The sequence below is a fragment of the Rhinatrema bivittatum genome, chromosome 3 (genome assembly GCF_901001135.1).
Source record: "Rhinatrema bivittatum chromosome 3, aRhiBiv1.1, whole genome shotgun sequence".
NCBI classification, from domain to species: Eukaryota; Metazoa; Chordata; class Amphibia; order Gymnophiona; family Rhinatrematidae; genus Rhinatrema; species Rhinatrema bivittatum.
Genome location: NC_042617.1, coordinates 179,307,081 through 179,322,282, shown reverse-complemented (window position 1 = coordinate 179,322,282; position 15,202 = coordinate 179,307,081). Strand labels below are relative to the sequence as shown.

Genomic DNA, 15,202 nt, shown 5'->3' with positions numbered 1-15,202 from the left:
CAGTCCAAGGAATGTAAGGCTGTTTCTCCTGGATGGGAATGAGGCCTTGGAAAGAATGTGGGTAAAACTATGGATTGGTTCAAGTGGAATTCCGTAACTACCTTGGGAAGGGATTTTGGATGTGTACGGAGAACCACTCTCACATGTAGGAACTTTGCATAGGGTGCGTAAGTGACAAGTGCTTGTAACTCACTAACCCTTCTAGCTGATGTAATGGCTATGAGGAAGATAGTCTTCCATGTGAGATATTTAAGGTCACTGGAATCTATGGGTTCAAAAGGAGAACGCATTAGTCTTGTTAAAACCAGATTCAGGGCCCATTGTATGACTGATGGCCGAATTGGTGATTTAAGGTGAGTTAAACCTCTCATAAATCTACTTACGAGAGGTTGTGTTGATATTGGTGCATCTCCCAGTTTGTTATGGTAAGCTGAGATTGCACTTAAATGTACTCTTACAGAAGAAGTCTGGAGACCAGATTGTGAAAGATGGTATAAGTAGTCTAGTAGAGAAGTAGTGGGGCAAGTGAAAGGATCGATATCCTTTTGCCTGCACCATAAAGTTAACCGTTTCCATTTCAAAAAATAGTTTTTGCCTGTTGAAGGTTTACGTGAAGCTATAAGCACTTGAGATATATTTTTTGAAAGATTGAGGGGTTGTAAGATCAGGCTTTCAACATCCATGTTGTCAGGGATAGGGATTGAAGGTTGGGATGGCGCAACCGACCCTGATCCTGAGTTATGAGAGTGGGAGCTACTCCCAGACGAATGGGATCCCTGATCGAGAGGTCTAGAAGTGTGGGAAACCAGACTTGTCGAGGCCAATACGGGGCTATGAGAATCATGGTCCCCTTGTCCTGTTGTAGCTTCACTAGAGTTTTGGTTATGAGCGGTATTAGAGGATATACGTATAGTAGGCCTGAGTTCCAAGGGCGAGCAAAGGCATCCTTGGCTGGCTGATTCTCCTGCTTGTGTAGAAAACAGAATTTGTCTACTTTGTGATTCAGATGTGACACAAAGAGGTCTATTGTCAGTTGGCCCCAACTCTGAAAGATCGTGGTCGCTACTGAGGGATCCAGGGACCACTCGTGTGGTTGGAACTGACGACTGAGGCGATCCACCACTACATTGTGAATGCCTGCTAGATAAGTGATCTAGAGCCCAGGCCCAAATCTGCGCAGCCTCTTGACAAAGGAGATACGAGCCCGTACCTCCTTGTTTGTTGACGTACCACATAGCTACTGTATTGTCCATTTGGATCAGAACAGTCTTGTATGGAAGGCAGTCCTTGAACGCATGCAGAGCATAACGTATAGCGCAAAGCTCTAGGAAATTGATTTGAAATGTTGCTTCGAGTGTTGTCCAAGTGCCTTGTGTTTGGAGATTGTCTATGTGAGCTCCCCAACCCAAGGTGGATGCATCTGTAGTTAACATTATCTGTGGGAGTGGTTGCTGAAAGGGTAGGCCCTTGCGCAAGTTGTCCATGTTTGTCCACCAAAGTAGAGATGATCTTAGTTGGTGAGTCACTTGAATTGGATAATGTAGTGGTTGAATGACTTGGATCCATTGTGATCTTAAAGTCCATTGAGTAACTCTCATGGCGAGCCGTGCCATAGGAGTGACATGAACTGTGGAGGCCATATGGCCTAGTAAAGTGAGAAACTGATGAGCTATCGTTTGTTTCTGTAAGTAAATGGCTCTTGCTAGTAGAGTAAGTGTCCTTGCCCGATCTGCGGGTAGAATGGCCTTTGCTAGATTGGTGTTCAATTCTGCTCCTATGAATTGAAGCAGGTGAGTTGGAGTGAGATGGGATTTTTGATAATTGATGAGAAAACCCATGGAGTGAAGTAGGTTTATTGTTCGAGTCAGAGAAGTGAGAGCTCCTTGCTGAGATTGACTCCTGATGAGCCAGTCATCCAGATATGGGAAAACATGGACACTTTCCTTGTGCAAGTGTCCTGCTATTACTGCCAGACATTTTGTGAATACTCTGGGGGCAGAGGCTAGGCCGAATGGTAGAACTCTGTACTGGAAATGTTGATTGCCCACCATGAAGCGCAGTTACTTGCGATGAGTAGGGAATATTGGTATGTGAGCGTAAGCGTCTTGAAGATCCAGAGAACAAAGCCAATCTCCTGTTTGAAGAAGTGGAAGCATATCGCCTAGAGAAACCATCCTGAATTTCTCTTTCTTCAGAAATTTGTTGAGGTTTCTGAGGTCTAGGATGGGACGTAGGCCTCCGGTTTTCTTTGGAATGAGGAAATACCGGGAGTAGAATCCTCTGCCCTTTGAGTCCGGGGTACTGGCTGTACAGCCCTGGCTCTCAGAAGGATGGATAATTCTACTTGTAATTGAAGTAGTTGAGAATTTTGTTGTGGGAAGAAATGTGATGGAGATTCTGGAGGAATTGAGAGGAAATTTAGTTTGTAACCTCGAGACACTATGGAGAGCACCCATTGGTCTGATGTTATGTTTAGCCAATGTGCGTGAAAGTAGGATACTCTTCCTCCCACTGGCAGATCTGGTCAAGGATTTAGGGGATGGATTTGTTCTCTGGCCTGTATTTAAAAAACCTGCCGCAGGGCCTGACTGTGGAGTGGGTTGCGGGCAGGTAGGCCTAGGTTGTCTAGTTTGGGAACGCTGTGGTGGCCTGGTTGATCTACCCCTAGAAGTTTGGGGGTAGTATCTCCTTGGCCTATAGTAAGAGCGTCTGGTTTCTCTTCGAGGAAGGCGACGAGAAGATTGTGTAGAGGGATCTTGTGGTACTTGAGATAGTTGACGTAAAGTCTCTGTATAGTCTTTAAGCTGTTGTACTGCTTCTTGGACCTTTTCTCCAAATAAATTGTCACCGACACATGGTAGGTCCACAAGTTTTTCTTGAACCTCAGGCCTGAGGTCTTGAGCCATGTCCATCTACGGGCGGTGATTCCAGCTGCTGCTGCACTGGAAGCCATCTCAAAGTTGTCATATACTGCCCTCACCTCATGTTTTCTGGCTTCTAGGCCTTTGTTGACTATGGCCTGTGCAGGTTCCTGGAATTGCGTAGGCAAAGAAGTAATAAATTCTTCCATTTGCTTCCATAGGTTCCTCTGATATTGTGTGATGTATAATTGGTAAGCAGAGATTTTTGTGTTCAAGATGGCACTCTGATACACTTTTCTGCCTAATGAATCGAGAAACCTATGGTCTTTACCAGGTGGAGTTGATGAGTGTGGACGCACAATTCTCGACTTTTTCTGAGCAGACTCTACTACAACAGACTGGTGTGGTAACTGTTGTTTTTGATATCCTGGAGCTGTCTGCACTATATAGGTTGTGTCCACACACTTGTTCACTGCGGGGACAGAATATGGATGCTCCCAGATGTGGCGTTGAAGATCCAAGAGAACCTCATGGATTGGGACAGCCAGTACTTGTTTAGGTGGGTCTACAAACTGTAGAACTTCAAGAGTTTGTTGTCTGGTATCTTCTTCTACTGTTAGTTTGAAGGGAATGGAGTCAGCCACGTCCTGAACGAATGTTGAGAATGATAAATCTTCTGGAGGTGATTTTTTTCTCTGGTCTGGAGGAGAAGGTTCAGACATGAATCCCTCCAGAAGATGTTACAGACTGGTCATCCCAAGAGTCGTCCGGGTCATCTCTATAGGGAGACTTTGGCGGTGATCTGGGAGGGAAGTGAAGGCCTGAAGGGCCTGGTTGTGGATCATCGGAGGAAAACAAAGGTGAGGTGTCTTGAGGCTTTGTTGATGGCAGGTTATCGATGACATTCTGATATCTTTGTAAAAGACGTCGATAAAATGTGAGATCTTGTACTTCAGGAGGCTCAGATGATGGTTGCCTCGATGATACACTGGATGTCATCGATATAGTCATCGGTGGAAGTGTTGTGGAAGACTTCGACGTCGTTGGAATCTAGAGCGGCATCGAAGAGCCAGATGGAATCTGGGTGAAGTTGGACGTCGATGACGTAACGAGTCTCGGTGTCGTAGTGATCGAGTCCATCGGTGTCCTCAGCGCCAACAAGGGCACCGGCATCAGTGGGCCCACCAGCATCGATACCACTACCGGCATCGATGCTGGTGGCCTCGGCAGGATCGCTGGAAGTGCTTGATCTTTTAGAGCCTGGATGACCGCTTGTCTGATGAGATCAGACAATTCCGGCTGTACAACTGGTGGAATCAGAGCAGTTGTAAGCGGTGGCGGAGGCTGCGACGATGGATCCTGTGTGGAAGTCTGTGGAGGATGCGGCATCGATGGAGGTAAAGGCCCAGGCGTCGAGGGGACCGGTATTTCCTGGTCCCGTGGCCGCTTTGCCATCGATTCCTCCTGGGACGTTGATGACAATGTTTCAGTTTTAGTTGGTCAGCCGACTTCATCGATACTATGGACGATGGTGAAGACGGACTATCACCCGATCCGTCTGGGTGCGGTTTTTTAAGTAAGGCTCGTTTAGTCGCTCCAGCCGAAGACGACTTCGATGATTTGGAAGGGGAAGGAATCAGTTGCAGCTGAAACAAATGTTCCATTTTTTCCTGCCTAGCCTTTCGCCCCTTTGCCGTCATCTCGGCACATTTAGGACATGAATTCACATCGTGTTTTTTCACCGAGACAGAGGACACATTCTAGATGTGGGTCGGTGATTGACATGGCTCTGTTACATATAGGGCATATTTTGAAGCCTGTAGCCATTTTGTTATCGACGGCCGTCGAAAAGAATGTGAATTCGTGAGAGAAATTTTTTCCAAAATTGAGAAATCAAGACTGAGGTACTCACCAGCCGGTGAAAGGGAACCCCGAGAGACTTCTATGAGAGAGAATATCGGAAAAAGTATGACTTTTCAGTCAGAAAAAAGTTGTGAAGAAACGCAACGGCTCCTGTCTCACGATGCCTGAAGCAGCGCGGAAAAGCAAAGACCGAAGAGAGACACCTGTGGCAGAGAATATCATGGCATGCTGGGCATGCTCAGTGGCCTCACAGGGCCAGTCAAAAGTTTCTAGAAACTTTGACAGAAAGATTTCCCGCGCTAGGGCTCAGTCGGTGATGTCACCCATATGTGAGGACAAGCATCCCGCTTATCCTGGGATAACAATTATACCCCCAAGCTTGTGTAGAAATGCCGCATTAGTAACAAGATATTTTGTGAACACCCACAAAGGTGAAGTTAGGCAAAAAGGCAATATGTGGTACTGGAGATGGTTCTCCCTTCCAACAAATCTAAGATACTTCCTATAACATGGAGGTACCTCTATGGGAGCATATGCTTTCTTCAAATCCCAAGATCATAGCTAAACTCTTTTGTTTAGCAGAGGCATTATGGTGCCTAGGGTAACTATCTTAAACCTTTCTTTAATGAAAAATGTGTTCAAGACACATAGGCCTACAATGGGATAATATCCTTCAGTTTTTGTGGGGACCAGGAAATACTTTGCAATGGTTTTTGAAACTATTCAGTGTCTGGCATGTGCGCTTGGGCTCGTTACTAGTCTTACAAGTGTTACACTGTATTAATTATTTGATATGCTTCTTGCTGGTATGTGCAATGGTTGATCCATTGTTGGGATAAATTTTGATGTGTATGTTTTGTTAAAGTGCTTTGTCCCTCCCTATTTAACTTTGTAACTAAACGCGACATATTGGGGGATTTGTGATTTTTTAATCTATGTGACATATATTGACTGCTCCATATTAAATAAAGGAACTATTTCTATTTTCAACTTGTTTGACATGAATACTTTTTGAATTTACCCCTTCCTCACTCTTGCTTTTGATCATGGACTGTGAGGCTAGCCTTTTTCCACTTTCTATTTTGGAAATTACAAGTTACATCACCATTACAGCTCACTGTCTGGGACTTAGATGAAGTTAATAAGTTTGGCAGAGGAGCACTAGGACAATAGCACTTTGGAACCTATGTCTGATAATGGGTGAGAAAGCCAATGTCCTTAATGTTTGCTCCAAAGTATTTGTGATGAGATGAGAATCTCACACAGAAAGAAACTGCTGGAGAAGGGGAAAGCAACCATCAGTCAGGGCCACAGAGGGAGGTAGGAATAGGAAATGACTCTTTTGGATAAAATGGCTTAGAGAACAGAAACTCCCTGGGAAATGGAGAGAGGACAAAGCCAGAGAACGACTGGAGAGAAAAACTTCAGCTGGGAGGAGTACAAGGTATGTTGGATGCACGTGAGGCTGATTAAAGCACCATTTAGAGAGCAGGCTGTCCTGGGGAGGGCATAAAAAGGAGAGGTTCAGCTGTCTGGGTCTTAGATGAAGTTAAGCCTAGGTCTGCCTCTGGAAAGGGAGAGAGCTAGAAGACAATGAGCAATCTGCAATAGGCGTTGCAGCCTGGTGTGATATACTATCTGATTCTCACAGTATCTCGAAGAGATGGGATACTAATGGGATATAGGACAAACCTGTTAAGTAGCCAGAAAGGGGGAACCAGTTCCTTACGAAGTGGAAGAATTCAACTCTTATCGTGGGCTGTCTGAATTCTGTGCCTGTTGTGGTGAGACACAGGCATTAGTGGATTAATATGGTAACAGGTTGAGGGGGTCTGCTTACTGTGTGAAACAAAAGAGGTTGTGCTTCTTATAGCAGAGTACTGTTTAGAGCCTGTGAGCAATTTCAGATTTGAGAATATGCAGCAACTTGTAGGTCTATAAGCAAACAGATTAAAGCAGTAAATATTATCCAGTTATCCTTTATAGTATGTATTGGAGTCATTACCTACAGGGAAGAGCTGTCAGGATAGAAGGGAGACAGGAGGGGTTTCCCTGTGTCAGACAACCTTGCTAGAGATGTTGTAAATGGAGCAGCAGAATGTAGCTGCAACCGTCAGTTGAAAGGGATTGGATAGAACCAAAGTGCAGCTCTGAAAAGCGGGAGAACCAGCAAGCAACAAATGCAGATGTACCGGAGACCAGGGTGCAAACAACTGGGGCCAGGACATATGCCATCATCTTAAACTTCCTAATGTTTTGTAATCTTGTGTAGTTCTTAAATTTCTTTAAGCATCCTTATTGTGGGGTTAGAAGCATTGGTCCAGAAAGAGCTCTCTCAAAATCAACTAGGAGTGCTTTCCAGTCACGGTATCATGTTTAAACATATCGAACTGGTTTAAATTTGTATTTGCTTTAGTGAACAGCTGGCTTTATGTGGAATTTATAGTTTTGTTTTTTTATTTTTAAATTAAGGCTCCAAGTGTCGACTTATTGATGGTTTGGGTCTATGTGTTAGGTGCTGAGAGCTAGTCTCTGCGGCACAAATTAAAGGTTTGATTCAGAGTTCCATCCACCCACCTACTACTTTTCATATACAGATTGTTGGAGAGGCAGAGATCTGATTTCTTGCTGCTTTGCCTAATTAGATAAGTGATCTATAATTCTACCTTTTGAGACTGCTTTACATCTTAACTTTGGCTCTACTGGCGAATCAACACTGGACCTAAGTACCTGTTTTAAGATAAGAGAAAATGATCTATTGGTTTTGACTACATTTCTGTTTTACCTTCTGTTTACCTACCCGCCCCCTCCCCCCAATTATAGTTCTTAATTCAGTTGGTTTGAGAAGTTAAAGCAGTCTTTGAAAAGCTAATCTGCCTTACTTATGTCCCTGCCTCCCTACTTCACAACCACCCACCCCACTATCTGTTATTCTTATAGTACAAGTCACTTATGAGATCAATACTGAAAGAGCTTTTCCTCTGCATTTGGGACTTAGCTGGACAAATCCAGACTTTTGATACATTTTAGTCAGGTAAGTTACCTGGATAAAAAGAGGCTGTATGGAAGGATTTCAGAGGCAGGGCTTAAACTTAGCTGGGTAGGTCTGGTTAAGGTACAGAACAGGTCAAAAGTTATCTGGGTAAACTTACTTGGTTAACTTTAAACTTAGTGGATATATTGGGTGAAGATCTGAAAGTTTGCCAGGCTAACTTCCCACTCCCCATGCTGCTCAATACTAACCTCTATGGTGCTTTCTTAGATACTATTTTAGAAATCTTTTCCTTAGTTAAAGTGGCCCACTCAAAACCACCTTTTTGAGGCAGTTTTTAAATCCTAAAACTGTTCTCTCTGATCATAGCCTTGTTTTAAACAGTTCCTAAAATGACAAAGCTTCTGAAACCTCTTGCCAAGACTGTGTCTTCACCAGACTGTAAGCTCAATGGAGAAGGCTGTCTCTTCAGTGCGTCTGTACAGTGCTTTGTACAGCTTGTAGTGCTATATAAAATGTTTAAGAGTAGTAGCAGTTGAGGGCATGATGTTTGCTTAATAAAATGTCCACTTATTGAGGTGTCACTTTATTCTTCCCTGCAATGGGTTATTTTACGACTGTGAAGGTTTACTCTTGTCAATTTTTGGCTCTTTTCACTTATATACAATTTTCTTTTGCACTGGATACATTCCTAGAGAAGCAGGCATGTGAGCTCTTTATCCTGAATGTAATTCCCATGTGGGTAACTGAAGAGCCTTGTGCTATATGCCGACTTATTTTGCAAGATGATGTCTTGCAGGGTTTTGTGCCATTTTCTTCTTCTTGCCAGTTTTTGTTTCAGCTTAGGTCACTGCTGGAAAGCTAAGACTGGGAATATTTCTTTCAGTGATTCATCCTTCAGTAGTAGTGTATGTAGGCCTTATGATTTCCTTACGTTTTCTAGTTCTAGACTGCATGCACCTGCTTCATGGCTCTCCTATCCTTATTCTGTAGTATGTTTCCTCTGAGTAGGATATAGCTTGCTTGGAGATGACTGCAATGTGCTGGATTTTCAGTTTGAAAGGCACAGAACAGGTATATACCTTCACAAATAAAATAACACATTACAGGAAAGAAGAAAGGTGTCACTTTCTTCTTTCCTGTAATATTTCTTAAGGGAAAATCATTCCCTCAACCATCTCATGATCAGCTGGGTTCTTAAAGGGAATTTCAGAACTACACAAGAACATAAATATTTGAAATTAAGACAAGGAGCAAACACAAAATCACTTAATAAGGATACTGGCTTTTTCACTGATTATCAGACATAAATCCATTGGAACTGTAAAGTGCTACTGGCTGCCTTCTCAGACACATTTTGAAAAACTGTTAAGGTGAAATCAAGAGGGGGACATCTTTACTAAAAATATGACACAAAGAAAAAAACCATGAATTAGAGGTCTGACAGGCGTTTAAAGCTGGTCCACATACAAAATTCTGATGAAAAATAAGATGCTTTCAGAAACTCCCAAAAACCTAACTAGTAAACTAGCAGAATCACACACCTTGAGTACTGTGTGCAATTCTGGTCGCTGCATTTAAAAAAAAAAAAAAAAGATATAATTGCACTGGAGAAGGTACAGAGAAGGGCAACCAAATTGATAAAGGGGATGGAACAGCTCCCCTATGAGGAAAGACTAAAGAGGTTAGGGCTGTTCAGCTTGGAGAAGAGACAGCTGAGGGGAGGATATGATATAGGTCTATAAAATCGTGAGAGGAGTAGAATGGGTAAGTGTGAATCAGTTACTTACTCTTTTAGATAATAGAAGGACTAGTGGGCATTTTATGAAGTTAGCAAGTAGCACATTTAAAACAAATCATAGAAAATTCTTTTTCACTCAATGCACAATTAATTTCTGTAACTCGTTGCCAGAGGATGTGGTTAGGGCAGTTATTGTAGCTGGGTTTAAAAAAGATGTGGATAAGTTCCTGGAGGAGAAGTCCATAATCTGCTATTAATCAAGCTGACTTAGGGAATAGCCACTGCTATTACTGGCATTAGTAGCATAGGATCTATTTAATATTTGGGTTCTTGCTAGGTACTTGTAAATGTGGATTGGCCAATATTGGAAACAAAATTCTGGGCTTGATGGACCCTTGGTCTGACCCAGTATGGCAACTTATGTTCTTATGAAAAAAGCATTTCTGAGACTTGCTAAGCTGAAGAAAACAACTGAAATGTAGAAAAATCTGCCAAGGCGGCTAAGAATAGCAGGGGAACAGCAGCTCACGGTAAAAATGTCCATTCAGCCACGTGGAAAAACAAACTGAGGCATGCTGTGGGGATGCAGGTGCAAGGGAACTGCCACATATTCCCAGAAGCATTCCTGCATTTCCAAAAAAGCTATGGAAAATGTCCAATTGGTGTCAAACAACGATGATGTCATTCACGTTTCACTGGTGATTCCACATGTCTGCAGAGATGTGTTCGCAAAGTACTGTAAAATAAACAGTATGCAGCAGCTTCTGTAAGAAAAGTTTCAATGTGCTTAGTGTGGGAAATGATAATTGCTTGGACAAATTTGTGAAAAGGCTCACTGTACAATGAAAATATAGACCATCCATCTGTATTGCTGTTACCTAAGAATTATGAATTATTAAAATGAAGATAAATCAACAATGTCAGTTTTTACATTTAGCTACACCTTGCTCTTGTTTACTACTACTACTTAGTTCAGTACAGCGAGTGAAATTTATTTGGAATAATGCAGCATTTTTTCCTCTGAAAATTAACGTTTTATTTCTCTTCAATTCAATCTTGCTCACATTACACACACCACACGTCTCAAGTCTCCACCCTGCACAGTGCTATTTATCATTATAGTATCATCACAAAAGAATTTGCTTGTTTTTTTCTTCTTACCACAGCCAGCATTGCCAGATGGTATATTATTATTTATTAAAACTTAATATTCTTCCTGCAAAAGGTCTTAGCCAAGTGGCTGTACAATAAAAACCATAAAAATCTTAAGTAAAATATAAACATATAGCTAATCAAACAAATTAAAACCAAAGCATATTACAATCGAATAGCGGTATATATACAATGAATACACATAAAATTCCAATAGGTTATAACTAAAAACAGGACAGAATAAAATATATAAACAAACAACTGGCTCAAGAAGTATACAATTTTGCCAAGGGATGCAAAGCTCTAACAGTTAAAGGTCTTCAATGCCTTCCTGAACTTCAGATAGATAGCTTTTGCAAAATGTCTGGGGGAAGGGTGTTCCAGAGCAGTGGGGCCTGAAAAGTAAAGGATGAGTCCCTAGTCAAATCAAGCCAGATACTGAAAGAGGGCGTACTCCTTACTTTGCTAGCTTTCTACACTACTCCAAGCAATAGTGACATATGCACCAAGTAAACTGGAACTAAAATGTAGTTTTCTTTATTTAATTAAAAAGCTTTCTTTAACTAACAGTGAGTCAGTACTACTAAAAATAGAAATGATATATTGATTTGAACTGAAACACCATAATGCCTCAATTTTTCAGGGCTTTAACATCTACCTGAGTAATTGAATTTTACTGCAAACTGCCTAAACTAAGTATTGCACGAACAATTTTGTCAAAGGCAAAGTCTGGATCTTGCTTCCTCTCTTTCTAATATCTTCAGTGATATCTTGCTGAAATAAGAACATTATTACTACTTCATTAACTGTTTGGAAAGTAAGGAAAGGGAAGATAAGATATAGACTTAGTTTTTGGGTACTTGCCAGGTTCTTATGGCCTGGATTGGCCACTGTTGGAAACAGGATGCTGGGCTTGATGGACCCTTGATCTGACCCAGTATGGCATTTTCTTATGTTTTATATAATCAAATACCTAGCAGGCTTCAAAAAACACCTCTTTGTTGCATTTTCCATATAATGAAAAGATAAAGGAGAAGAGGTTATCCTATAAAGCTAGAGGGAGGGTTCATAAGAAATTCCATATGGATCAGGCCAAATGTCCAACAACCTGTCTCTGACAGCGATCAATCCAAGTGCTAGAAAGTACCTGGCAGATTCCAAAGAGTAGATTCATTCAAAAGTAATGTGAGAAAATACTTTTTCACAGAAAGGGTGGCAGAGATTACGGAAGTCAAAACAGATGAACGGTGCATAGGATGAACACAAAAGGAACCTGGTCATAAAGCGATCTTTTTCATTTTGTAAAGAATGCCTAAAAATTAAAAGGTGGTTGCTGAGTCTTCGCTCCAGTGTTTGAGGCTGGGCATCATAATTAGATGATCTAGAGACTAAGTAAGGGTAGCATTCTATAAAGCAGAAAAAGGCAGAAGAGGCCTAAATATATATATAATTTTTTTTTTTTAATAGTGTTCCCATAAGTTTTAGGCCTCTTCTGCTTTTTCATTTGACCCTTTATAGAATGCTACCCTTACTTTAGTCTCTAGATCATCTAATTATGATGCACAGCCTCAAGCACTGGAGCGAAGATTCAGCAACCACCTTTTTAATTTTTAGGCATTCTTTATAAAGTGAAAAAGATCGCTTTATGGTCAGGTTCCTTTTGTGTTCATCCTATGCACCGTTCATCTGTTTTGACTTCCGTAATCTCTGCCACCCTCTCTGTGAAAAAGTATTTTCTCACATTACTTTTGAATGCATCTACTCTTTGGAATCTGCCAGGTACTTTCTAGCACTTGGATTGGTCGCTGTCAGAGACAGGATGCTGGACTTGATGGACATATATATATATATATATTTTTTTTTTTATAATGTTTCCATACGTTTTAGGCCTCTTCTGCTTTTTCATTTGACCCTTTATAGAATGCTACCCTTATATATATATATATATATATATATATATATATATATATATATATATATATATACATAGCCTACTGCAAAATCTGAGTGAAAGGATGTAAGTGCCTTACTAGGACTGGTTAAAAATTCCACATGGAAGCTGAAGCTTGCTGGAAAATATGCTGCAATAAACCATTTCTTCATCTATCAGACACTTTATGAAATTAGTATTGTTATTGTCCTGTCAGACATGATTTTGATCATAATTTGTTTTCTTTTACAGTAAAGCTTCTTCAGTTACGGTACATACTTATCAACAGCTCAATGATCACATGCGAATGCTTTCCTGATACAGTTTTTATCAGCTCAGCTAAAATAACTGTACATACCATTTCATTTAAAATGATACTTTACCTCTTAACCTCTTCAGGTAAACTGGAACATCACTCTTAATACTTTTTGAATCATCCTCATGTGGTTCTCGAACCATAAGAGGGGGATTATTTTGTGCCAGCCAATCAGCTACTTTGCTCTCTGCAGCCATCATTTCAGTCTGTAGCCCAGCCAGTTCCTTAGCGCCAGAGGGAGATGGCTTCTTCACCTTTTGGCGGTGATCTGGTGTAAATTTAGTCACATGGTCTTTAATGGTTAATTTTCCTGGAGAGCTGTCATCAAATTCAATAGTAAATGAGGCATGGCCGGCACCCAGCACTTGGGAATTGTGTGTGTCTTTTGTTGGGATTTCATGGATAGTGTTCTCTATCAGCTGCGATGGTTGCTGGAATTCTTTGGTAGGGATCTCAAAATAACTTGGCTCCCTACAAAAAGGGAAAAATGTTTCTTCTTTTGCAGCTGCAGATAACTCTTCAGCTTTTCGGACCTCCTTACTGCAACCTAGCAAGGAAAGGCATAAAAACAGACATGTTGACCACTTTTTAACACAGAACTATATGAAGATAGCACAGTTGCTTACTTGTAACAGGTGTTCTCCTAGGACAAGCAGGATGTTAGTGCTCATAAGTGTGTGACATCATCCAATGGAATTCGGCACGGAAAACTTTTGTCAAAGTTTTTAGAAGCTTTGACCAGCACACTGAGCATGCCCAACATGCCGCTATCCGCACATTTTATTTTATTTATTTATTTCGAATTTCGTCTATACCGATAGCCGTTTGCACATCGTATCGGTTTACATACAACTAAGAACTTTTGGGCGAGGCCCTTACAAGGAACAATAGCAATTGTGTGAATAACAAACAAACTATCTATAAGGTGAACAAGAGGAGCAATATAAAACTGGGTATCTAGGGCAGTACAAGTAGAAAAAAAACCCCCAAAAAACTAAATGTTAAAACGAGGAATTATAAATTACAGAGGTATCATGATAAAGTACTTGCATTACAAGATACAAAATACCGGAAACTATAATACAAGGTATAGAGAGGGTTGAATGTGGGAAAAATAAAAAGGGGAAATATAGATGACATAGGTCCCCTTTCAGTCTCATAACAGAGAAAAATATGAGTGAAAAAATAAAACAACAAACCGGAAGGAGAACCTAACTTGTGGGGAGGCAGGCGGGATTCCTGAGGACTAACATCCTGCTGTCCTAGGAGAACACCTGTTACAGGTAAGCAACTGTGTTTTCTCCTAGGACACGCAGGATGGTAGTCCTCACAATTGGGTGAGTACCAAGCTCCAGGCTGTCCCCGTCAAGAGGTGAGACCAACAGTTACCAAACAAGGTGCCAACGGGCACAACAACAACTGCAGTGCTGTTGGTCGGTAAGGGACTGTCTGGCTCCCACCAGGGGCACAATGCCGGAAGAGTTGGGTTCAGGTCCGGAAGAGATTGCGCAGGACGGGTTGTCCAGAGGCACTGTCCTGATACCCATCCTTGTCCAAGCAGTAGTGGACTGCAAATATGTGAAGAGAACTCCACGTGTCAGCCTGCAAAATTTCGACAACGGGGACTGCTTGCAGATGAGTCACCAACATCGCTATTGCCCGCACAGAGTGAGCTTTAACTCTGCCAGCCAGAGGAAGACTAGCCTGCACATAGAAGGCGATGCAATCTGCCAGCCAGTTGGATAAGGTCTGTTTATCCCCTGCCACTCCCAGTCTGTTTGTATCAAATGACACAAAGAGCTGAGTGGACTGCCTGCGACTGGCTGAGCGATCTAAATAGAAAGCCAGGGCCTTCTTGCAGTCCAGATTGTGAAGAGCCTGTGCCCCTGGGTGGGAATGAGGTCTGGGAAAGAAGGTGGGTAAAACAATGGACTGATTGAGGTGGAAATCAGACACAACCTTAGGCAGAAATTTAGGATGCACACACAAGACCACACGATTGTGAAAGAACCTCATGTACGGTGGGTACATGACCAAGGCCTGAAGCTCACTGACCCTACGAGCCAAAATAATTGCCACCAGGAATATAACTTTCCAGGTGAGGAACCTCATGATATAGGAACATAGTGGCTCAGAGGGAGGATGCAAGAGTCGTGTCAGGACAATGTTGAAGTCCCAGGATGCAACAGGAGGTTGAAGAGGGGGCTTCAGATGGAGCAGGCCCCTCAAAGTGACCTACTTCAGGCTGCACCGAAATGGGTGTGCCAGCGACGCCTCAAAAGTACACACTCACAGCTCTGAGATGGATTCTGACTGAGCTGGTTTGGAGCCCAGACTCGGAGAGGTG

The 15,202-nt window shown here is 42.0% G+C and overlaps 1 protein-coding gene across 10 annotated transcripts in view; it reads right to left on the bottom strand.

Annotated features, from left to right (window-relative positions):
- Positions 1-15,202, bottom strand: part of CEP170 (centrosomal protein 170) — a 350,277-nt gene that overhangs the window by 232,610 nt on the left and 102,465 nt on the right. For all 10 annotated transcript variants that reach the window (XM_029593969.1, XM_029593972.1, XM_029593975.1 and 7 more), the window contains exon 8: positions 12,923-13,402. In XM_029593969.1, coding sequence (XP_029449829.1) covers positions 12,923-13,402 — 480 coding nt within the window. The remainder of the gene's footprint in view (positions 1-12,922; positions 13,403-15,202) is intronic.